Source organism: Odocoileus virginianus, chromosome 6 (assembly GCF_023699985.2).
Source record: "Odocoileus virginianus isolate 20LAN1187 ecotype Illinois chromosome 6, Ovbor_1.2, whole genome shotgun sequence".
NCBI classification, from domain to species: Eukaryota; Metazoa; Chordata; class Mammalia; order Artiodactyla; family Cervidae; genus Odocoileus; species Odocoileus virginianus.
The window spans coordinates 88443499-88467583 of NC_069679.1; the positions used below are offsets into that span (position 1 = coordinate 88443499).

Here is a 24085-nt window from a genome sequence, read left to right on the forward strand (position 1 = left end):
CCTTGGAAGTAAAGTTATGACCAACCTAGACAGCATATTAAAAAGCAGAGACATTACTTTGCCAACAAAGGTGTGTCTAGTCAAGGCTATGGTTTTTCCAGTGGTCATGTATGGATGTGAGAGTTGGACTGTGAAGAAAGCTGAGCACTGAAGAATTGATGCTTTTGAACTGTGGTGTTGGAGAAGACTCGAAAGAGTCCCTTGGACTGCAAGGAGATCCAACCAGTCCATCCTAAAGGAGATCAGTCCTGGGTGTTCATTGGAAGGACTGACGCTGAAGCTGAAACTCCAATACTTTGGTCACCTGATGCAAAGAGCTGACTCAGTGGAAAAGACCCTTATGCTGGGAAAGATTGAAGACAGGAGGAGAAGGGGACAACAGAGGATGAGATGATTGGATGGCACCACTGACTCAGTGGACACGAGTTTGGGTAAATTCCGGGAGCTGGTGATGGACAGGGAGGCCTGGTGTGCTGCGGTTCATGGGGTCACAAAGAGTCGGACACGACTGGGCGACTGAACTGAACTGAACCCATTTCAGACTCTTTTGTCCAAAATGCAGTACTTCGATGCAATCCCAAAAATGACAGAATGATCTCTATTCATTTCCAAGGCAAACCATTCAATATCACAGTAATCCAAGCCTATGCTCCAACAAGTTATGCTGAAGAAACTGAAGTTGAACGATTCTATGAAGACCTACAAGACCTTCTAGAACTAACACCCAAAAAAGATACCCTTTTCATTATAGGGGACTGGAATGCAAAAGTAGGAAGTCAAGAAACACCCAGAGTAACAGGCAAATTTGGCCTTGGAGTACAAAATGAAGCAGGGAAAAGGCTAACAGAGTTCTGCCAAGAGAATGCGCTGGTCACAGCAAACACCCTCTTCCAACACAAGAGAAGACTCTACACATGGACATCACCAGATGGTCAACACTGAAATCAGCTTGATTATATTCTTTGCAGCCAAAGATGAGAAGCTGTATACAGCCAGCAAAAACAAGGCCAGGAGTTGACTGTGACTCAGATCATGAACTCCTTATTGCCAAATTCAGACTTAAATTGAAGATAGTAGGGAAAACCACTAGACCATTCAAGTATGACCTAAATCAAATCCCTTTTGATTATACAGAAGTGAGAAATAGATTCAAGGGATTAGATCTGATAGACAGAGTGCTTGAAGAACTATGGATGGAGGATCGTGACATTGTACAGGAGGCAGGGATCAAGACCATCCCCAAGAAAAAGAAATGCAGAAAAGCAAAAGGGCTGTCTGAGGAGGCCTTACAAATAGCCGTGAAAAGAAGGGAAGCAGAGCGCGGGAGTTGTTGCGGCGGAACGACGGTGGCCACCTGAGCGAAGGGGCCACTGCGGCCAAGATGCAGCAAGGAGACACACCTATAAAACCCACCCTCCAAGTCAGTAACACCCGTCCCGTTACCACAGGGAACAGCCCACCCTGCTATCGCTGCTTATGACTGATGGACTGAACACTCTATCTTCTTTCATGTTGGCAACACAGCTGAATCCTCTTGTTGAGGAAGAGCGATTGTCCAGCAACTGTATTTGCCAGATTAACCGATTTATCGTGAACACGCTGAAGATGGAAGGAGAGTGGTTATTTTGATGTAGTTAGAAGTTTTGAAATCAGCTGAAGCAGTTGGATCAAAGATTGGCAATCCAATGCCTTATAATGCAGGACACGGACAGCAGCCAGTAGCTCCTCCTCCTGTCTCAGCAGCCAGTCCACCAACCAGCAGGCCCCAGCAACAGAATGGGAGCCCAGGAGTGGCTCCCACCACATCTAAGGCTTTGGAGCCTCAAAGACGTTTGGAAAAGCTGGCAGTACCAGCAAGTGAGCAGCTCTGGGGGAACACAGGCCAAGTGGCACCCATCGCCAGCCTCACCCCGCACCAGTCCAAGTGGAGCATTTGTGCTCGTGTCACCAACAAAAGTCAGGTACCTGGAGAAACTCCCGAGGGGAAGGGAAGCTTTTCTCCATAGAACTGGTTGATGAGAGTGGTGAAATCAGAGTGACTGCTTTCAATGAGCAAGCAGACAAGTTTTTCCCCCTTACTGGTGTGAACAAGGTCTATTACTTCTCTAAAGGCACCCTGAAGATCGCCAACAAACAATTCACAGCTGTCAAAAACGACTACGAGATGACCTTCAACAATGAGACTTCTGTCGTGCCCTGTGAAGATGGTCATCACTTACCCACAGTTCAGTTTGATTTCACGGGGATTGGAGACCTGGAAAGCAAATCTAAAGACTCACTTGTAGACATAATCAGGATCTGCAAGAACTACGAAGATGTCACAAAAATCAGAGTGAAGTCTAACAACAGAGAAGTCTTGAAGAGAAATATCTATCTGATGGATATGTCAGGGAAAGTGGTGAAAGCTACCCTGTGGGGAGATGATGCTGATAAATTTGATGGTTCTAGACAACCCGTGATGGCCATGAAAGGAGCCAGAGTTTCTGATTTTGGTGGACGGAGCCTCTCTGTACCGTCTTCAAGCACCATGATTGTGAACCCTGACATCCCAGAGGCCTATAAGCTGCGTGGATGGTTTGACTCAGAAGGACAAGCCTTAGATGGCATTTCCATCTCCGATCTAAAGAGTGGACGAGCAGGTGGGAGCAACACCAACTGGAAAACTTTATATGAGGTCAAGTCGGAGAACCTGGGCCAAGGCAACAAGCCTGACTGTTTTAGCTCTGTGGCAACCATGGTGTATTTTCGCAGAGAAAATTGTATGTACCAGGCCTGCCCAACTCAGGATTGCAGCAAGAAAGTGATCGACCAGCAGGATGGATTGCACCGCTGCGAGAAGTGTGACAGTGAATTCCCCAATTTCAAGTACCGCATGATCCTGCCAGTCAATATTGTCGATTTTCACGAGAATCAGTGGGTCACGTGTTGACAGTCTGCAGAGGCCGTCCTTGGACGAAGCCCTGCTTGTCTCAGGGGAGTACAAGAGAAGAACGAGCAAGCGTTTGAGGAAGTTTTCCAGAATGCCAACTTTCGATCTTTCACGTCCAGGACCAGGGTCAGACTGGAGATCTACAATGATGAGTCTCGAATTAAGGCCACGGTGGTGGACATGAAGCCTGTGGACTACAGAGAATACGGCAGAAGGCTGGCCACGAACATCAGGAGGAAAGCGGCGATGTGAGAGGAGCCTGCCGACGGGGCAGGAGCTTGCGGACAGAGGGCTGAAGCGAACCCCCCACCCCCACCCCCGCCCTGACCGACAGCAGCGCAGAGCGCCCCTCTGCCACGGACTAAGCCATCGCCTCCGTCACTCCCGGGAACCCACTGGCAGCAAAGGGGGGCGCGCTCGCGGGGCTGCGGTGTAAACGGTGCCAGACCGCGGGGTCAGCGGCGCGGACCGTAGTACCACTCACTCCCTGTCTAGGCTTTTGGCAGTTTTACTAACATCTCATTATCTTCAACCAGGAATTATGTCACGAGTAATTACCCTCAATCTGTAGACAGTGAAATAAATTATGTAAGTCGGGTTCCCGCTTCTCCAGTGGTGACACCTTCTCAGCTCGGGTCCCTTCCCGAGGGGGAGCGCCGAGAAGCGGTTTTGTGGAGGAACTTGAGTGTTTTAGGAAGCCTGTCTTCCTCAATTTCAAAGGCTCCCTTTCTAGAGGGGCCGCACAGTTGCTAATGCCTGGAATGGCAATAGGGTAGAATTATTAATCAAAGTCGTATCTTTTATATCTGAAGAATATCCTTCCTTCAGGGTTTAATAGACTGAGTCGGATGGGTCTGATATTAATCAAAATGGTCTCTTCTGAGGAAGGCTGATAAGCACTGACTCACTGTCCCCTAGAGACATCCCGGCAACGACAAAGCGTCGCTTTCGTCTCCCCTTCAATTAATGTTGCATTTCTGTTGGGATGCCTTTTCTACCTGTACATATTTCTTGCATTTGTATGTTTTCTTTTCTTGATTAAAGCTGTATTAAATAGAAGGAATTCTGAAGGGAGAAGCCCTTTGTTGCTGTTGCCTTGTTTAATAAACAGTTTATTCTCTGGGAAAAAAAGAGAAGAAGGAAAGCAAAAAGCAAAGGAGAAAAGGAAAGATATACCCATTTGAATGCAGAGTTCCAAAGAACAGCAAGGAGAGATAAGAAAGCCTTCCTCAGTGATCAGTGCAAAGAAATAGAGGAAAACAACAGAATGGGAAAAACTAGAGATCTCTTTAAGAAAATTGGAGATACCAAGGGAACATTTCATGCAAAGATGGGCTCAAGAAAGGACAGAAATGGTATGGACCTAACAGAAGCAGAAGATATTAAGAAGAGGTGGTAAGAATGCACAGAAGAACTATACAAAAAAGATCTTCATGACTCAGATAATCACGATGGTGTGATCACTCACCTAGAGCCAGACATCCTGGAATGTGAATCAAGTGGGCCTTAGGAAGCATCACCAAGAACAAAGCTAGTGGAGGTGATAGAATTCCAACTGAGCTATTTGAAATCCTAAAAGATGATGCTGTGAGAGTGCTACACTCAATATGCCAGCAAAGTTGGAAAACTCAGCAGTGGCCACAGGATTGTAAAAGGTCAGTGTTCATTCCAATCCCAAAGAATGGCAATGCCAAAGAATGTTCAAACTACCACACAGTTGCACTCATCTCACATGCTAGCAAAGTAATCCTCAAAATTCTCCAAGCCAGGCTTCAATAGTACATGAACCATGAACGTCCAGATGTTCAAGCTGGATTTAGAAAAGGCAGAGGAACCAGAGATCAAATTGCCAACATCCGCTGGATCACTGAAAAAGCAAGAGAATTCCAGAAAAACATCTACTTCTGTTTTATTGACTATGCCAAAGCCTCTGATTGTGTGGATCACAGCAAACTGTGGAAAATTCTTCCAGAGATGGGAATACCAGACCACCTTACCCGCCTTCTGAGAAATCTGTATGCAGGTCAGGAAGCAACAGTTAGAACTGGACATGGACAAAAAGACTGGTTCCAGATTGAGAAAGGAGTACGTCAAGGCTGTATGTTGTCACTCTGCCTGTTTAACGTATATGCAGAGTACACCATTTGAAATGCCGGGAGGGATAAAGCACAAGCTGGAATCAAGATTGCCAGGAGAAATATCAACAATCTCAGGTATGCAGATGACACCACCCTTATGGCAGAAAGCAAAGAACTAAAGAGCCTCTTGATTAAAGTGAAAGAGGGGAGTGAAAAAGTTGGCTTATACTCAACATTCAGAAAACTAATTCTGATCCCATCACTTCATGGCAAGTAGGTGGGGAAACAATGGAAACAGTGACAGACTTTCTTTTCTTGGGCTCCAAAATGACTGCACATGGTGACTGCAGCCACGAAATCAGAAGACAATTTCTTCTTGGCAGGAAAGTGATGACAAACCTAGAGAGTGTGTTGAAAAGCAGAGACATTACTCTGCCAACAATGGTCCATATAGTCAAGGTTATGGTCTTCCCAGTGATCACACATGGTTTTGAGAACTGGACCATAAAGAAGGCAGAGCGCCAAAGAATTGATGCCTTCTTACTGTGGTGCTTGAGAAGACTCCTGAAAGTCCCTTGGACAGCAAGGAGATCAAACCAGTCAACCTTAAGGGAGATCAACCCTGAATATTCACTGGAAGGACTGATGCTGAAGCTGAAGCTCCAGCATCTTGGTCACCTGATGCAAACAGACAACTCATTGGAAAAGTCCCTGATGCTGGGAAAGATAGAGGGCAGTAGGAGAAGAGGGCATCGGAAGATGAGATGGGGGATGGCATCACTGATGCAATGAACATGAACTTGGGCAAACTCCGGGAGATGGTGAGGGACAGGAAGGCCTGGCGTGATGCAGTCCATGGGGTCGCAGAGACTCAACTGGGCGAATGAACAGCAGGAAGAACAGCCACCCACGTGGACTCTGGGATTTTCAGATTGTCTAAGCGACCATCAGCTCAACTGTTATGAAAAGTTTTCTTATTACTGAAATGACTTGTGTGAAGTGCTTAGCACAGCTGGCTGGGTTGACCCAAAATCTTCCTGATTCAAGACTGCCTGAAGGACAAGAGACATCACCAGGGTGGATGTGGTGGCCAGGCTGCAGGACTCACACTGGTCCAAAAACTTCCCCCAAAGCTGTTGTGAGTAAAGGAAGCAGCCACCTACATGGACCCCCACTCCCTCCATCACCCCATCTTCCTCTCAGTCAAACACACACGTGGCTCTTGCTGAGATCACAGTGTAGCCTGTGGCCAAAATCCAAGTAAAATGAACCACGTCTGACTGGCATCGGGGCATGACTGTTCTGGCACTAGATTCCGGCCAAATGAACCACCCTAGTCTGAGCTCTTCCTGGTACCCCAACCTCCTCCACACTTGGAGAATGAATTCCCTGCCCTTAGCATAGCTTTTGGCCTTCCGCCATCTTTCCACCATCCATCCTCCAGCAAGAAGCCAACTTGGAAAAGGAAATGGGAAAGGAAATGACATTTATTGAAAGCTACCTGCCCCAGACACCACCATTGCGTTTGCCCTCTCTCCCCAGTCGAGCTGAGGCTCTGACCATCCAGTGAAAGTCCTGTCGAGGTCAGGAATGCCGTGCACGGCGTGTCACCCCAGGCCTCATCTTCGCCCTCACGAACATCGCAGCATCACTGGCCTAGGGTGATGCCCCGGGTCTCCGTGGGGACGCCCCTCCTGGTCCCCCCGCCCCGTGGCTGCCCTGTGGGCCCCTCCCCTGAGCCCAGCTCCCGGCTCTTGGAGGTTTCCTGCTGGGCCCTGGGCTGTCTGGGCGTCTCTCTTCACACTCTGTCCCTCCCTGACTCCATCCAGTCCAGGGCTTTAAATATCACCAATGCGCTGAAACGCCCAACTTGTGACCCAAGCGAGACCCGCACACTCGGACCAAACACCCACCACCCCATACGCCTCCGGGGCATGCACTTCTGTCCCTGCTACAGCTGTCGTCTCTGAGGGGAGCATCTATGCCTTGTCCCCCACTGTCCCCTCTCTCTCGTTCCGGTGACACGGGGATTCTCCCCTGGACGACCACCCTCTCCCACCGTACGCCACTGTAGCAGGTCTGCCTTCTTCAGGGTCAGCCAGACCAGGGGAGTCCGGGACTCTCACCTTCCACCTCCGCTTCAGCCCCGCTGGACTCTTGAGACTCCTCAACACGTCAAGCTCTTCCCTGGGTCAAGGCCTCGCACGTGGCGGGCCCTCTGCCTGCAACACTCCTTCTCTTGCTGTTGGCATGTTCACCTCCTTTCCATCCTTCACGGCTTGGTCTCCTGTCACTTCCTCAGGAGGCCTTTCCTGACTACCTTACATAAGCACGTGCCCTGTTATTTGCCACACTCTTGCATTTTCTAGCACTTACTATGATTTGTGATTTTAAGCACGGCTTTACTTGTTTATCACCTCCCTCACTAGACTGCATCCTCCCTGAGAACCTGGAGTATGCATCTTGTTAATCAACTCAGGACCATGCACAGTCCCGGCACACAGCGGAGCTATGTTAGGTGACTGATTTCACCTCCTGCAGGCCAGGTCCTGTGCTGGGAGGTTTACAGAAAAACCTACACGTTTCTATACAAGCCTCTGCTCCAAGCAGAGTGGCCTCCTCATACCCTGCAGAATACATACAATACTGTGTGTATCTGCGCTAAGTCGCTTCAGTCCTATATGACATTTTGTGACCCCATGGACTATAGTCCACCAGGCTCTTCTGTCCATGGGGTTCTCCAGACAAGAATCCTGGTCTGAGTTGCCATTTCCTTCTCCAGGGGATCTTCCCGACTCAGGGATCAAACCTGAGTATCCTGTGTCTCCTGCATTGACAAATGCGGGAGCTCTTTACCATGGAGCCCCCCGGTTTCCCATGGAGGATACTGAGCACAGTTCTAACCCCATGTTCCTATCAGCTAGTTGGAATGTACCCCGACTCCCCCCAGTCTGTACCTCCATCACCTCAAGCCCACTTCTCCAAAGCTGTCTCCCCCTTCCCAAGTCTGCAGCTGTCTCAACATGCAGCTTCCTGTTTGCTTCTGTGGCAAGCTGGACTTCCTCTGTCACAACATGCACTGACTCTTCTGAAACTGCTTGTTTTATTTAATTCTCAGAAACGGAGGCCTCTGGGAGGCCAGGGACTTTGTCACTCTTTTTCACCATTAAAGCCCCAGTGCTGAGAGTGGGCCTGGTTCCTGGTAGGGCTACGCTCAATCCTCATTAAACGGATGAATAAATACTGAATGAATGAATGGGGCTGCAAACTTCAGCTCAGTTAAAGTGATTAGGTGTTCTTCCACGGCGTGCTCCTTTTTAAAAAGCGTATTAATTTATTCAGATGTGTCAGGTCTTGGCTGCACACGGGACCTCTTCTTGCGGCGCGTGGACCCTTGTGGTGGCACACGGGCTTAGCTGCTCTCCTGCACGTGGGCTCCTAGCTCCCCGACCAGGGACGGAACCTGCGTCCCCCGCCTTGCAAGGAGGCTTCTTAGCTGCCAGCCCAGGGGAGTCCCCTACCGTTTTCTCTGCCGTCACCTTTAAAGTGACGTGGGACGTCTTACCCTGTTTCTTTTCTCCTACCATCTCCCAGAGTGCAGGCTCATTTCTTTTTACTCTCTGAATCTCTTGAGAAATGTCATGTACAAAAAGTTGATATATACTAAATAAATGCTTTCTGGAAAAGTCTGAATTTTCTCTTTGACTCTTAATGCAAAAATGAGTGCACAGTTGAAAAAGCCACCACTTCCATCCCCGCCAGAAGGAAGACGTTTTGAAGGCAAGAAGGCAAAGAACAGGGCCAGGTCGCTCCGCTCCGGAGCCTGGAGAGACCAGCGCATCCAGCAAACGTCCCCCACCCCGGCTACAGGAGCCTGTCTGAAGCCCCTGCTTCCCTGAGGCCACAAACCCAGGAAACTCAGCACCCAGGGGACACGGCCAGCCTCACGGCCCTTCTTCCTGCCTGCTGATTCCAAGCTACACTGAGAAGGGCTGAACGGTTGCAAAGGTCAACAAGATGACTGGGGAAGTTTAAAAACTTTTACAAGTCAATGTGTAGTGGTAACTAGTGGTCTAGTTAAAGGCAGCACAAAGTGGTGATGCACAGAGCCATAACCAACACACAGAGTCCCTTGGATGCAAGGAGATCGAACCAGTCAATCCTAGAGGAAACCAGTCCTGAATACTCACTAGAAGGACTGGTGCTGAAGCTGAAGCTGAAGCTCCAGTACTCTGGCCACCTGATGGGAAGAGCTGACTCACTGGAAAAGACCCTCACGGGGGGAAAGACTGAAGGCGTAAGGAGAAGGGGATGACAGAGGATGAGCTGAGTAGATACCATCACTGACTCAATGGACATGAATCTGAGCAAACTCCGGGAGACAGTGCAGGAGAGGGGAGTCTGGTGTGCTGCAATCTACGGGGCTGCAAAGCGCCGGACAGGACCTAGCAACTGAACACAACAACGAAACATCCTGGTGACTGACTACAAGAGCGCACTCCCCGCTCTGTTGCCTGGCCCGGCTGCAAGCCTCAGGGAAGCCCGACCCTCAGGAGTCTGACCATACTGCCTGCCCTCCTACGCGCTCCAAGTCACGGCCTCCCACACAGAACTCCTGATGCGACCCAGGAAGGAGTACAACCCAGCGGGCGCACCTCCCAGCTCGGATGCTCATGGGTCTTCTCGCGTTAATTTACCCCCACCCTCACCCTCCCCGTGCTGCCCTGGTGGATCAGATGGTGAAGAATCTCCCTGCAATGCAGGAGACCCGGGTTCAATCCCTGCGTGGGGAAGGTCCCCTGGAGAAGGGCATGGCAACCCGCTCCAGTATTCTAGCCTGGAGAATCCCGTGGACAGAGGAGCCCAGTGGGCTACAGTCCATGGGGTCCCAAAGAGTCGGACACGACTGAGCAACTTTCACTCTCACTTTCCCTGAATTAAAACCAATTCAGAAGCAGGGAGAACACACACTACATACAGCCCATTTGGCTTACCCAGTACAGCTGACACGGCAGACAGGAAGAAATGCCAGAGCGCGCCCCTTTGCCGCTCTGTTTACAAGGCGTGATTTGTTCTTGCAGCTCAGTCGCGTCTGACTCTTTGCAACCCCATGGACTGGGGCCCGCCAGGCCCCTCTCTCCCTGGGACTCTCCAGGCAAGGACACTGGAGCGGGTTGCTCTGCCCTCCTCCAGGGGATCTTCCCGGCCCAGGGATCGAACCTGCATCTCCTGCATTCGCAGGTGAGTTCCTTGCTGCTGAGCCACCTGGGAAGGCCAGGACATGGTTGAATATTCCTAAATCAACGTGGAGCAAATAAACAGCATCCCAACTCAAGCTGCTCTGGCAATTCTGGCGTCAAGGACTCAAGCCGTGGGGGAGGGGTAACACTCCTCCCCTAGAAAGCTGGGGGAGCCCCAGGCCGCTCCTCTGCCCAGAATGGTCAGCCCCTCCTCCTTTCTCTGAGACACAGCTGTGGCCCTCGGTTATTGGGGGGTTATCCAGGCTAATCGCGATGCTTCTCGGGCAGAGACCACACGCACCAGCGGTCATAAACAAACACCCTTCCTTGAGAACTCGGCTGCATGAGGCTCTGCAATCAAGTGAACGACGCCTGCTTCAGGAATTGGAGTCTGACCTGCCTGTGGTCCCGCTTCCAGCTGGAAAGCCAGCCAGGCATCATCATCAGCGGAAATTCCAGTTCACCGCTGGCCGCCCGCCCGACGCGGCACCAAGTGCTCCCACACGTGTTCTCTCGGTTGCAGCTCACTGCAGCTCTCGGGTGTGTTGGCCGATAAAGGAGGGCATCCCGCGGGAACTAGCGGCAAAGAGCCCGCCTGCCAAATGCAGGAGACATAAAAGCCGCAGGTTTGATCCCTGGGTCGGGAAGGTCCCCTGGAGGAGGGCATGGCAACCACTCCAGTATTCTTGCCTGGAGAATCCCACCGACAGAGGAGCCTGGTGGGCTGCAGCGCACAGGGTCACAGAGTCAGACACGACTGAAGAGACTTAGCACACACACAGATAACGAAACCGACACTCGGCTGGGAGGAGCACTGGCTCCTCATCAGGTCCTCTGGCTCCAGCACCCACGCGGCTCCCCATCCGGGGGCCTGCCCTGGGCAAGGCAATCTGAGGATTTCAGAGCAGCAGCCCTGGCCCTCTGAGGCCAACGCACTCTGACTTCACCTCTGCAAAGCGTCAGTTCCAGTTCACTCCAGTCGCTCAGTGGTGTCCAACTCTTTGCGACCCCATGGACTGCAGCACGCCAGGCCTGTCTATCACCAACTCCCAGAGCTTACTCAGACTCATGTCCATTGAGTCAGTGATGCCATCCAACCATCTCATCCTCTGCCGTCCCCTTCTCCTCCTGCCTTCAGCAGCAAAGCCTCAGCAAGATGTTTTTTCAGCCTTAACAGGCCTGCTGCTGCCACCCAGAGGGATGAGAAAAACGGAGGTGAGATCCACATGGGTGTGTGCCAAGTCAGACCACACCCAGGATACATGGGCCGGGTGAGAGCAGGTGCTGTCTCCCTCCAAGGGGGCCAGAGAGAAAGGGGAGTGAGGAGGGGAGGGGTGAGGAAGAAAAGAGAAGGGAAGGAGGGGAGAGAGGAAGGGGCGGGTGGGGGGGGCAGAGGATCTGGCAGACGAGAAGTGTGATGGTGTTGTTCAGTCATTCAGTCGAGTCCGACTCTTTGCAAACCCTCTCTGCAGCTCACCAGGCTGCCCTGACCTTCTCCCAGAGTCTGTCAAACTCATGTCCGTTGAGTTGGTGATGCCATCCAACCATCTCATCCTCTGTCATCCCCTTCTCCTCCTGCCCTCAATCTCTCCCAGCATCGGGGTCTCTTCTAATGAGTCAGTTCTTTGCATCAGGTGGCCAGAGTATTGGAGTTCAGCTTCAGCATCAGTCCTTTCAATGAATATTCAGGACTGATCTCCTTTAGGATGGACTGGTTTGATCTCCTTGCTGTCAAAGGGACTCTCAAGAGTCTTCTCCAACACCTCAGTTCAAAAGCATCAATTCTTCTGCACTCAGCCTTCTTCATGGTCCAACTCTCATATACGTACCTGACCACTGGAAAAACCATCGCTTTGACTATAGGGACCTTTGTTGGCAAAATGATGTCTCTGCTTTTTAATATGCCGTCTAGGTTTGTCATAGCTTTCCTTCTAATGAACAAATGTCTTTTAATTTCATGACTGCAGTCACTGTCCACAGTGATTTTGGAGCCCAAGAAAAAAAAATCTGTCACTGTTTCCACTTCTTCCCCTTTTATTTCCCATGAAGTGATGGGACCAGAATCTTAGTTTTTGAATGTTGAGTTTTAAGCCAGCTTTTTCACTCTCCTTTCACCCTCATCAAGAGGTTCTTTAGTTCCTCTTCACCTTCTGCCCTTAGGGTGGTATCATCTGCGTATCTGAGGTTATTGATATTTCTCAAAGCAATCTTAATTTCAGCTTGTCATCCAGCCCAGCATTTCACATGATGTATGTAAGTGGGATGAGAAAACACCACAGTGGAAGCTGGGAGCCACCCCCAGGCATGCCTCATCCTGGGGTCAAGTGCTTCTTCACAAGCCAGGCTGGACGGTGGATGAGGCCACAGTTTGAGGGTCAGACCAAAGCCCAGCGCACAGCATCTCCCCTGCAGCAGGGCAGAGCCAAGAGGACTGAGGTCAGAAGCGCAGAAGCCAAGCGTGTGAAACACAGACAACACTGCAGGGCACGGGTGGACGTGGCCGAGGTAACGCCCCGAGGATCAGTGACCAGGTGGGAGTACTCGGCAAAGAGGAAAGAGACCCAAGGTATCAGGAGGGGCCCAGGAACTGGTCCCAGGGCCAGGGTCTTTCTGAGAGAGCCCCGAGGTCACCGGCGTGGCAATGAAAAAGCTGGATATATTTAAGCATATTTCTAAAGAAAAGGATACGCTTTATCAATTGTGTATCTTATTGCTAAACTCACCTATGATGCATCTTCCTATGCTTGAAAAATCAGTCAAATTCTTTCCATTATATCCTCCCAGATAAATATTTTTCAAATGTAGAAACACAAAAAGGAGTGAGACATTGAAGCAGCAAACACATCGCAGGACAGGAAGCCCCCGGGGCTCAGGGATGGCGGCCGGCCCGTCTGTCCCCACATGCCCTGCAGACGCCGGGGGTGGGCGGCCGCTGTCAGATGCCCCCCAGGTGTGGCCCTCGGGCTCTGAGGGACCACCAGGTACGCAGCCGATGACACGTGGCATGCCCAGAACCTCCTACTGGTCTCTTCTTCCCCTGGATCTTGTGGTCTCAAAACTGGCCTCCGCCTCCACCCACCCCCGTCAGCTCTCGTCACTGCTGCCTTGAGGAGCTGGTGAGGCCTCCCAGCCACTGGCTCAGGGCGTTACTGCTCCTTAAAGCCCAGGGAGACGAGCAAAAGGACAAGCAAAGAGGGAACAGGGCTTCAAAATGGAGCAGTGCCCCAACTCTGACTATGCCAATGGGAATCGCCTTGACTCGGGTGAGATGAAATGAGGCTTGGGCCAGGGAGCAGTTACAGTGCGTAATCCGTCACCTTCGGCAAACTTCTCGTCATTATTTTCCTGTTCAGTGCTGGGGGCACCCAGAGGTCCAGGAAAAGAGAGCTGAGCCCAACGGCCCTGCTTCTTCCTCCTTGATGCGCAGGCTTCAGACAGGAAACTAAGCTGGCTGGCCCACCCTCATCAATCTCACACAAAGCATTTCCAACAGAAGCTGCTGATTGGGGGTTTCTGAAAGCCCCAGGGAAGTTCATTCCAGCCCCTGGGCTTGTCCGTCAATCACACACACTCACAGTTAGAGGGAAAGCCAGGCTGGAGCATCCTCCGTGATGACTACGGTTGATCGTGAAAAGGGAGCAAAAAGATCACTAGGAAAATATTCCCATGTTCTGTCCCTTCTCCCTCTATTTATAACAGCAAGGAAAGTAGAACTCAAAACTCAGCCACCATCACTCAGACAATCTGTCAGAGACAGATGAGATCAAACTCAAAAGCATCTCTAAGCCAAAGCCACCAAGCCATTCCAAACCTTGAGGCGTTTACTGCAGCCTTTTGTGGGCCCTGCCAATCCGAACCTTTGGAGCAAAGCAGGCCTGCTCCACAAACGGTTTAACAGGATTTGGAAAATAAGCACTTAGCTCCCCAGTGAAAGGGAAACGGAAGCATGTGGCTCTGGGCCCCCAAGCAGAAATGAAATCCCACTTCCATGAGCTACGCCTCAAGCTTTGAGGCTCTTGAAAATGAAGAGGGGGCAGCTCCACATTTCCAATACCCCGTCTGTAGCTCGGAGCTTCACTGGACCATTCCTAGAGGAAGAGGCCCCCTACGCGGCCTCAGAGGAGCTACGGGGGAGTCAGACACCCAGCGTCGGTCTCCACGGACACCTATCCGGAAGCAGAAGGTCAAAACAAGGGACAGCTGAGAGGTCTGAACAGCACTGTCATATTCCTCATGAGAGCAACACGGAAGGACGGCAAACGGCAAATGCACCAGCGTCTGTTACTACATTCAGGCTCTTGAACCTTCTAAAATCCCCTTTCAGAGGCGGCTCACAGAGAAACCACTTGCATGGCACTCCAGCCACAGGGACTTTCACAAAAACTGTCTGATACCTGGCAATACAGTTCTCTAAAGGGACCAGCCATTCAGAAGGAGACAATCCTGTGGGCCGGGGTTGCCGACTCACTAACGTGTCCCGCGGCAAAGCAGGGAGGCCTGGGCAGCACCCCACGGGGGCGGGAGGGCACGGGTCTGGGCCCCCAGCCGTCCCCTGGCCCTGGGGCTCCGGAATGAGACTCGCATGCACACGCCCGTCTCCCTCCTTCGAATCTCCCAGGCAAATGATGAGCCAGGTGGAAAAGAAACAAAGAGCTCACTCTTTCTTCAAGAAATTCCAGTTGTGGTGTATATTTCAAACTGCTCCAGGATAATAACTAAACTGAACACAGCATGGTAAGGCTTTCTGCTTTCCTTCTTTAGGAACTTGATTTAAAAAGAGAAGACAGCTTACCCATTTTTGAAATAGAGGACATGGGCTCTCTGCAGTCCCGTTTCTAGGAAAAAACCTAGTTCTTGATCGTGGGGAGCAGGGCCAGGCTTGGGACTTCTGTTCTGAATATTAGAAAGTATTACCTGGAAGGGGAGAAAATTGGAAAACTAATCAGATCCACATGCAAGCCTACTTCCTTCAAACCCTACCTGCAAACACAGAGCTGGGCTTGAGACACTGAAACACGCGCTAGTGCGCGGCACTGGGAGGGGAGGAGAACGGCGCAGAGCGGCGTCCGTGCGACGGGGGGCAGCTGCTTGCTCCCTGGCAGGCGTGCTCCGCCTGGCACGAGGCCTGAGCACTGGCGGGCGTGGATGGGCACAGGGTGCCAGCAGGAGCCTCGGCGGGGACGGCGCTGCAAGGCCGAGATGCTGACAGAGAGGCTCCGCGGCAAAGAAGCAGGCCCACAACGGGCGGAAACGGCCGTCCCCACCGAGGGCTGAGGTCACGGCAGCCCGCGCGGAAACGGCCGTCCCCACCGATGGCTGAGGTCACGGCAGCCCGCGGCTCCGGCCCTGCAGGCTCTGCGGCGCCTCAGAGAGAGCGGAAGGGCCCGAGAACTCGGACAGCGAATCTGCCAGGCTCCAGGGCTGCAGCAGTCAGGGCGGCAGTCAGCTACTCTCAAGGACAGAGAGCTTAAGAAAAACGACCTCAGCTCGCTCTCTCCCCAAACCTGACCGCCTGTCAACAGATAACGAGGTTTTAAAGGTTGGCGTCTTTAGCCCTGCCAGAAAGACTGCCAGCTAATCAAGGGAAAGACTTGCAAGTGGAGTGGGACATAATGAAGTGCAAACACATATCTACTGTTACAGAGGTTACCCTCTTTAAACTCACGAGTCGAATAAAGCATTTATCAACCAGAAGCTACTTGTGGCCCATTTAGAAACCACACAGATGCTCTCCAAACATGCTGCCGACATCGAGCAAGTCAGCAGCTCTCCAAAAACCCAGCTGTTAGCCAAACCCCCAATATTCTCGAGGTCTTGAAATGGTCCTTCCAGGGGAGCTAAAGCAACTGCTGGGTCTCCGCCCTGTGAGCCCTGGGGTGGGGCGGGGGGAGCAGAGGACACAGACGATGACCAGCATGCTGTAGGGTGACAGCCAAGTGGGCCACCCTCGCATCTGAACCGCATCCCAGCATCTTATCAGAAGTGCCTGGCTCCTTCCTGACTCAGCGCTTGGCTCTGCACGTGCTAAGAGGTAGGTGTTCCTCCTACCTCTGGGCACCGTCATTTCCGGCCCCGCTGCGGCTCCTCCCCCAGCCGCCCTCTAAGCGTGGAGAGGCAGAGTGCCCCTCTGAGCCCCCGTCCTTCCCTCTGAAGTCTCCCAAGATGACCTCACCTGTTCCTCAGAAATCACCTCCAAGCTGCCACCTCCCAACTTGATCGTCTCTAATCCAGACCTATCCCAGACTCACGTCTAACTACTTCCTTGACATTTTCACGGAAGTCCAACGCTGAAACTGTTGAAAAAATTATCTTTCACTTGTTTTTGAAGAATAGCTTTCAATGTTTAAAAGCTCCAAGATTATTTTAAAGCAAAAACAAAGCAGTACCATACAAAAAAAAAAATACGAAAAAGCATCACCAAATTCTACCACATAGAAATAACCAGTGAACACTGACTGAACAATAACCCATACCTCTGCCTACATAAGTACCAAGAGGAGAGAAAGATAAAAATCATTTTACAAACACTGGGACTGTGATATGCGCTGGCTTTAAATTTAAACCATTACATTTAATTTTAGTTAAATTTAACAGGAGAAACAAAAGTGTAACCAAAGTAAGCACTCAATTTCAGAAAAATGTGTTTTTTAACACAAAGTTCACAGTCTCTCTAAAATTAAAAATACACCTGATATTTATCATATGTATGCATGTGTGTAATATGCACCTGCATGCATGTGTTACGTGTGTATACAGACAGAAAGACAGAGAGACAGAGAGACAAGGAAAGAGACAGAGAAGAGAGACAGATGCTTATTGATTTGGTTGTGCTGGGTCTTGGTTGAGGCACTAAGCCTTCGATCTTCACTGTGGCGTGTGGAATACTCAGCTGTGGGGGGTGGGATCTGGTCCCCGGGGTTCGCGCCCGGGCGCCCTGCATTGAGAGCACAGGAGTCAGCCCCTGGCCCACCAGGGAAGTCGATTCTGTTGTTGCTGCCTTTGATCTTCACTGTGGCATGTGGAATATGCAGCTGTGGGGGTGGGATCTGGTCCCCGGGGTTCGCGCCCGGGCGCCTGCATTGAGAGCACGGGAGTCAGCCCCTGGCCCACCAGGGAAGCCCATTCTGCTGTTGCTGTTCAGTCAGTAAGTCATGTCCCGCTCTTTGTGACCCCACGGACTGCAGCTGCCAGGCTCCTCGGTCCTCCACTGTCTCCAGGAGTTTGCTCAAATTCATGTCCACAGAGTCAGTGAAACCACCCCATCATCTCATCTTCCACCGCCCCCTTCTTTGGCCATCAGTCTTTCCCGGCTTCGGGTCTTTCCAATAAGTCGGCTCTGCCTCGGGTGTATGACTCACTGTTTTAATCACATACTTCAGCTCCACGCAGGATCTGCTGACCCATGATAGCAATAAGGAGACTGACATATCCCTACCACCTTCTCCAGTGATTTCCCCTCAGCCTCCTGTTTTGTTATAGTACTATTTCACATTGCCAAAATTCCTAGCAACTATGTCCAACCCCGTAATTGTTTTTCATCAGTTCTATATTAAAATGCATCTGAGGGGTCAGATACAGGTATGGATTAAGAGGTACAAACCAGTATGTATAAAGTAAATAAGCTCCAAGGATATATAGTACAACACAGGGAATATAGCCAATGTTTTATAATATTTATAATACTATAATTATAAATACTATAAATGAGATTATAACAACTACAATGGGATATAAACTTTAAAATTGTGAATCACTATACTGTACACCTAAAATTTATATAGTATTGTACATCAACTATACCTCAATCAGTCAACCAATAAAATGCATTCACTGTTTCTTTAATCCTCTATTTTAAATCAATTCCTGCTTGGTGGAATACTGCCAAAAAGGCCTCGTGGATGCTACAAGTCCTAAATTCTTCCATGTTCAAGAATATCTCTCTCTTGTCTCTGTCTCTCTAAACCTGACTACAACATTCTTGGATTTCACACTTTCTCTTCCTCAGAATATGATAGACGATACTCCAGTCACCAATGCGGAAAGTTGCTGTGGACAACTTGGAAGCCAGCCTTGCCGTTCTCCCTGCAGACAATCTGCAGAGAGAGTCCTTTTCTCCCTGAAGCCTAGAAAGCTGTCTCGCCAGCCACTGCTCTTCTTGGAACACAGCATGAGCTCTCAGTCTGCGAATTCAGTTCTGCAGTATCAAGCCGGGCACCGGAGTCGGGCTGCCATTCTGAGCTCAAAGCCCAGCTCCACCACCATGGCGAGGCACAGACTCTAAACTTCAGTCTCCTCGTTGGAAAAAATGGAGATGGCGACAGAATTCCTCACTCAGTGTAGTCCTATGGACTAAATGGAATAATAAATGGATAGAACACTTAGCACAGTATATAGCAAGTGCTCAATAAAGTCTTACTTTTTTGAGTTCAAGAATTTCTCTTTGATCATATAATTGTATTTTTTCCTATTTTTTTTCCATTTTATTTTTCAGGAATAGTAATTGTATGCACTGTCTCAACTACTGTGGCTTTGTAGAAAGTTTAGAGACTAGGAAGTATAAGTCCCTCAACTTCGTTCTTTTTCAAGAGTGTTTTGGCTTTTCTGGTCCTTTCCATTTCCATATTAATTTATGAGTCAGCTTATCAATTTCTGCAAAAAAAAAAAAGGCACCTGAGATTTTGATGGGGATTCCATTAAATTTGTAGATAAATTTGGAGAGTACTGTTATTGTAACAAATTAAGTCTTTTGTTCCATGAACATAGGCTGCCTTTCCATTTATTTAGGTTTTTTTTTTCATTTCTTTCAACAGTAATTTATAGTTTTCAGAGTATAATGTTTGAACTTCTTTTTATTATTTTAATCTTTTTTGATGCTATTATAACTGGAATCGTATTTTAATTTCATTTTCAGATTGCTCATTGTTAGTGGATACAAATTAAAGTGATTTTTGTATACTGACTTTGTATCCTATAAACTTGTTGAAATCAATTGTTATAGTTTTGTGTGTGTAAATTCCTTAGGATTTTCTATATACAAGAACATGTTATCTGCAAATAAAGATAGTTTTACTTCTCCCTTTTCAATCTGGATGCCTTTTATTTCTTTTTCCTGTCTAATTGACTAGAGGCTAGAACCTCGTCAACAGAAATAGTAAGAGTAGATAGCCTTGTGTTCTTCCTCATCTTCGGAGGAAAGCATCCGCTCTTTCACCTTTATATATATGGTTAGCTGTTTCACGGATGCCTTCTCTCAGGTTGAAGATAATAACTTCTATTCCTAGTTGTAGGATTTTTGATCACGCAATGTGTTGGATTTTGATCACACAATGTGTTGGATTTTTGATCACGCAATGTGTTGGATTTTGCAAAATGCTTTCCCTGAATCTACTGTACTGAGATTATCATGCAGTTTTTTCCTTTATTCTATCGATACGTTGTATTACATAATTGATTTCCATATGTTAAATCAACCCTGCATTTCTGAAATGAATCTCTTGTGGTATATCATTTTTTCTCAACGCTGCTAGATTCAGTTTGCTAGTATTTTGCTGAGGACATTTGCATCTATTCATAAGAGACTTGTTGTTTAGTCACTCAGTCTTGTCTGACTCTTTGTGACCACATAGACTGTGGCCACCAGGCTCCTCCGTCTATGGGATTTCCCAGGCAAGAATACTGGAGGGGTTGCTATTTCCTCCTCCAGGGAATCCTCCCCACCCGGGGATCGGACCTGCGTGTCCTACATTGCAGGGGGATTCTCTACCCCCAAGCCACCTGGGAACCAACTAGTGCTCTCATAAATTCAGTTAGCGAGTGTTTTACTCCTCCCTTACTTTCTGAAAGCTTTTGTATTACTGGCATCATGTCTCCCTTAAATTAATTGAACCTCTCTTCACTGAATCCACCATGGAAGCCAACCTGACCTATAGCTTTCTTTACGGGAAGGTTTTTAATGATAAATTCCATTTCCTTCATTCATAATTCAGCCTCCCTGCTCCACCCTCAAAGCCCCTGGTCCGTTTTGCAGAAAGGAGGAGGCTGGCTCTTGTCCACTAGGGTCTTAGAATGTTGCATAGTTCTGCAGCCTGGACCCAGCTAACCTAAGGGGAGGGGGCCATCTATTCCTTCTTGAGTGAGTTTTGGTACTTTGGTACCAAAGCTATAAACGATCAAGTTTATTGGTGTTAAAGTTGGTCATAATTTTCCCTTACATCCTTTTAATATCTATAGACCTATAGTGCCTCTTTTTTAATCTGGGTATTGATAATTTGTATATTCTCTCTTTTTTGTTCATATTATTAATGGTTTACATAAATTTTATTGATCTTCACTAAGAATCCATTTGTGGTTTTACTAGTTTTCTCCACTGTTTATCTGCCTTCTAGTTCACTAATTTCTGTTTTGATCTTTGCTATTTCCTTCCTTTTGCTTATTTTGGTTTTAATTGTTCTTATTTTTCTAGTTTCTTGAGCTGGAAATCTAGATCATTGATTTGAATTTTTTTTTCCTTTCTACTATAAGAATTTAATGTTATAAATTCTTCTTTGCATTTTGTTTTGATATATCATGAAGTTCTATTATTAGGAATACATACTTTTAGGATTATAATGTGTTACCGATGAATTGACTCCTTTTATTATATACTTCCTTTTATCTCCTATAATAGTCCTTGTTCCTAACTTTACCTTATGATATAACACAGCCACTCTAGTTTTGCTTTGATTATTGTTTGCCTAGTGTGTAATTTTACTTTTTGTCTACCTATGTATTAACATTTAAATAGTTTCTTGCAGATAGCATATAGTAGCTCTTACTTTTTTGTCCAGTCTGAAAATCTCTGCCTTTTAATTGGGGTGCTTAGACAATTTACATTTAATATAATCATTGATGTGATTGGAACCATCTTGCTAATTGTTTCTTATTGTCTCATATGTTCTTTTTATCTTTTTTCTCTCTCTTTGTTTTCTTTTTCTCTGGATTGATGATTCCATCTCATTTTTACTATCAGCTGGTTAATTATGTCTTTTTTCCTTATTTTTTAGTGGCTGCCCTAGGTTTTACAATATGGCTTTTCACAGCCTTTATCTAAATTACATTAGACCAATTCATATATAGTATAAACACTTTGGGCTTCCCTTGTGCTCAGCTGGTAAAGAATCCACCTGCAATGCGGGAGACCTGGGTTCGATTCTTGGGTTGGGAAGATCTCCTGGAGAAGGGAAAGGCAACACGCTCCAGTATTCTGGCCTGGATGTGCTTCTATTTCCTCCCCTATCCTTTTTTGCTATTATGGCTACAAATTTTACTTCTATGTTATAAATCCCACAATCCATCATTAATATTTTTAGTTTTGGCAACTATCTTTTAAAGGAATTATATCTACCCTCAGTGTAAACATTTGTGGCGCTCTTCATTTCACTGTGTGGATCTGTATTTTTTCCTTGCTTGAAGGATTTCTTTAACATTTCTTGGCATACAGGTGTGCTGGCGATGCCTCCTGTCATTTCTGTTGGTTCTAAAAAAATATCTCGCCTTTCCAGTGGCTTCTAATTTGCATCCTATCTTCTGAGTATATCTTATATCGCTTATCTTTATTCTTCTGAATTTAAAGTTTCTCTTTCTCTGGTTGCCTTCAAGGCTTTTGTCTTTGATTTACAACTGTTTGACTATGATGTGTCTAAGTATGTGTTTGTATTTATGCTGCTTGGGGTTCTCTGAAACTCTTGGATCTGAGATTCTTTGCTATGCTTCAGTAATTCTGAAAACTTCTTAACCATTTTCTCTCCAAAAATTTTTTCTGTCCCAGTTTCTCTCTCTTCTCCTCTTGGGGCAGCAGAAAATATGTGATATTTTCCCACAGCTCCTGGATGCTCTGTGCTGTTTTTTCCCCACTCTCTTTTCCTTTCTGTGTTTCATTTGAATAATCTCTACTAACCCATCTTCAAATGAAAGTTTTTTCCTTGGCTATGTTCAGTCTTCTAATAAGCTATCAAAGAAGTTCTTTGTCTCTTACGTCACGTTTTGTTATTTCTAGCATTTCAGTTATACTTTTTTATAGTTTCCTTCTCCTTCCTGAAATTTCCATCTGTTCCTGCATGTTACATATCTTTCCCACAATACTCTTTAGCTTATAACTCAAGGACATTTCAAAGTTCCTGTCTGATGGTTCCTGGGTCGTTTCTGGTTTGGGTTCTATTTATTACTCTTCACCGTGGTTTGTTTTATTCCTGGTGGTGTATGTGTGTGTATGCATTTTATAATTTTCATTTAATGTTGATAACTGTGTACAGAGAAATACAGTGAGGTAAATAGTATTTACACTTGAAAATGGGCACTTCTTTTATCAGGCCCCAAGTGTGGGGGATCGAGTCAACTTAGCCAGTAGGTGAGCTGGGGTTGGGTTTCCTTGTTTCTATAGTTACTTTCAATGCACCACAGGCCTCAGATTCCTCGAGCACAGGGATGCTAAGCTGTGCTCACCTTGGGGCCGGGATGCCGGGGGGCTTCCTCGGTGCTCAGCGGTCTGTCTGCCGGTGCTCGGGGGGGTGTCTCCCACATTCGTGCCTATTGCATATTGCTTGGTGCTGGGCTTGTTGTGTGACTGCAGTGGGCGGGGGTGAGTCTCGGTTCTCCTGGTCCGGTTAGGAAGGGTCTGTACACCTGAGCCTCAGGAATGGGGCTCTCCGCAAGGGCCCCTTTCCAGCATCACTCTCCTGGCCCCTAGCATGCCCTCCTGGGAGAGGAGCCACCTAACTTCCACTAGCAGACACCCTCTCAGCGTGATTATGTTCCTAGAGCCCAGGTTCTGCACAAACTGAGGCCTCTATCAACACCCCCATCACATAAATACAGTTGCCCCGCTCTCCCCACGGGTTCCAGGTCTACAGACACTGAGGGATGACTGCACTCAGCCATCTTACATAAGGGGCTTGACCATCAGCAGATGCTGGAGTCCACAGGGGGCCCTGGGAGCAATGCCCGCAGATGCCGAGGAGCTGACTGTGCTATCCCAGTCAGCCGTCCAAATCAGACGCCGGGGCTGAGCCCGACACCCTGGCACTCCCTCACACCTGATCTATTTCTATTTCCCTCCTAATTATTTCCCAGATGTGTGTATACATCCATTTCTACAACTACAACCTTCATCACTTCCTATTAGATTTCTAATAGCCTCCTAAAACAGTCTCCACATCCTCTCTAGCTCCTAACCTCCTCTCCACCCTTCACAAGCAGTTGGATAATTTTTATGACAACCGGGACCATGTGACTCTTGGGTGCTCTCTCATCTCACCTCAGCTCGATGGCTGAGGGCCTGCCCGGCCGCTGCCGCAAGGCAGCTCTGTCCCTGTGACCCCCTCCCCGCAGCCTGTCTGTTCCCCGGTTGCATTTATCAGTGTATTTTTTACTCGATTACTGGCTTCTCCCTCCCCAGTGCTGCAGCTTCTGGGAAGTCAGGGGCCACGTCTACCCCATTTACTGACACATTCAGAGTGCACCTCAGTGTCTGACGCAGGGTAAGCATACACTACACATAGTAGTAAATGAATAAAAGACTTAGTAAATAAGTGAATGAGTAAATTTGCAGGGACATTAAGAAACGCAGGGGAAAATGTCATAAGAAAATAACCTCTTAGGCATTAGGCACTCTGTAGGCACACAGGCTATGTCATTAATTCCCCCCACAAAGACCCCCCCGAAATGCACACTATTACTTTTTTATTGAAGAGGAAACTGAGACTTTGCCCCACTGAGCAAGTTGCCCAAATCACATCGTTAACAAGTGTTAGGGCTGGTGCTGAACTCAGGTCCCCCTGACTCTGCGGTCCAGCTCCTCCCCG

At 48.2% G+C, this 24085-nt stretch overlaps 1 protein-coding gene and 1 pseudogene across 4 annotated transcripts in view; one reads left to right on the forward strand and one right to left on the reverse strand.

Moving 5' to 3' along the window:
- Positions 1-24085, reverse strand: part of TTC7B (tetratricopeptide repeat domain 7B) — a 267917-nt gene that overhangs the window by 161367 nt on the left and 82465 nt on the right. For all 4 annotated transcript variants that reach the window (XM_070469788.1, XM_070469789.1, XM_070469791.1 and 1 more), the window contains exon 5: positions 15040-15161. In XM_070469788.1, the coding sequence (XP_070325889.1) occupies positions 15040-15161 (122 nt within the window). The remainder of the gene's footprint in view (positions 1-15039; positions 15162-24085) is intronic.
- LOC139035531 (replication protein A 70 kDa DNA-binding subunit pseudogene) lies at positions 1361-3181 on the forward strand (annotated as a pseudogene).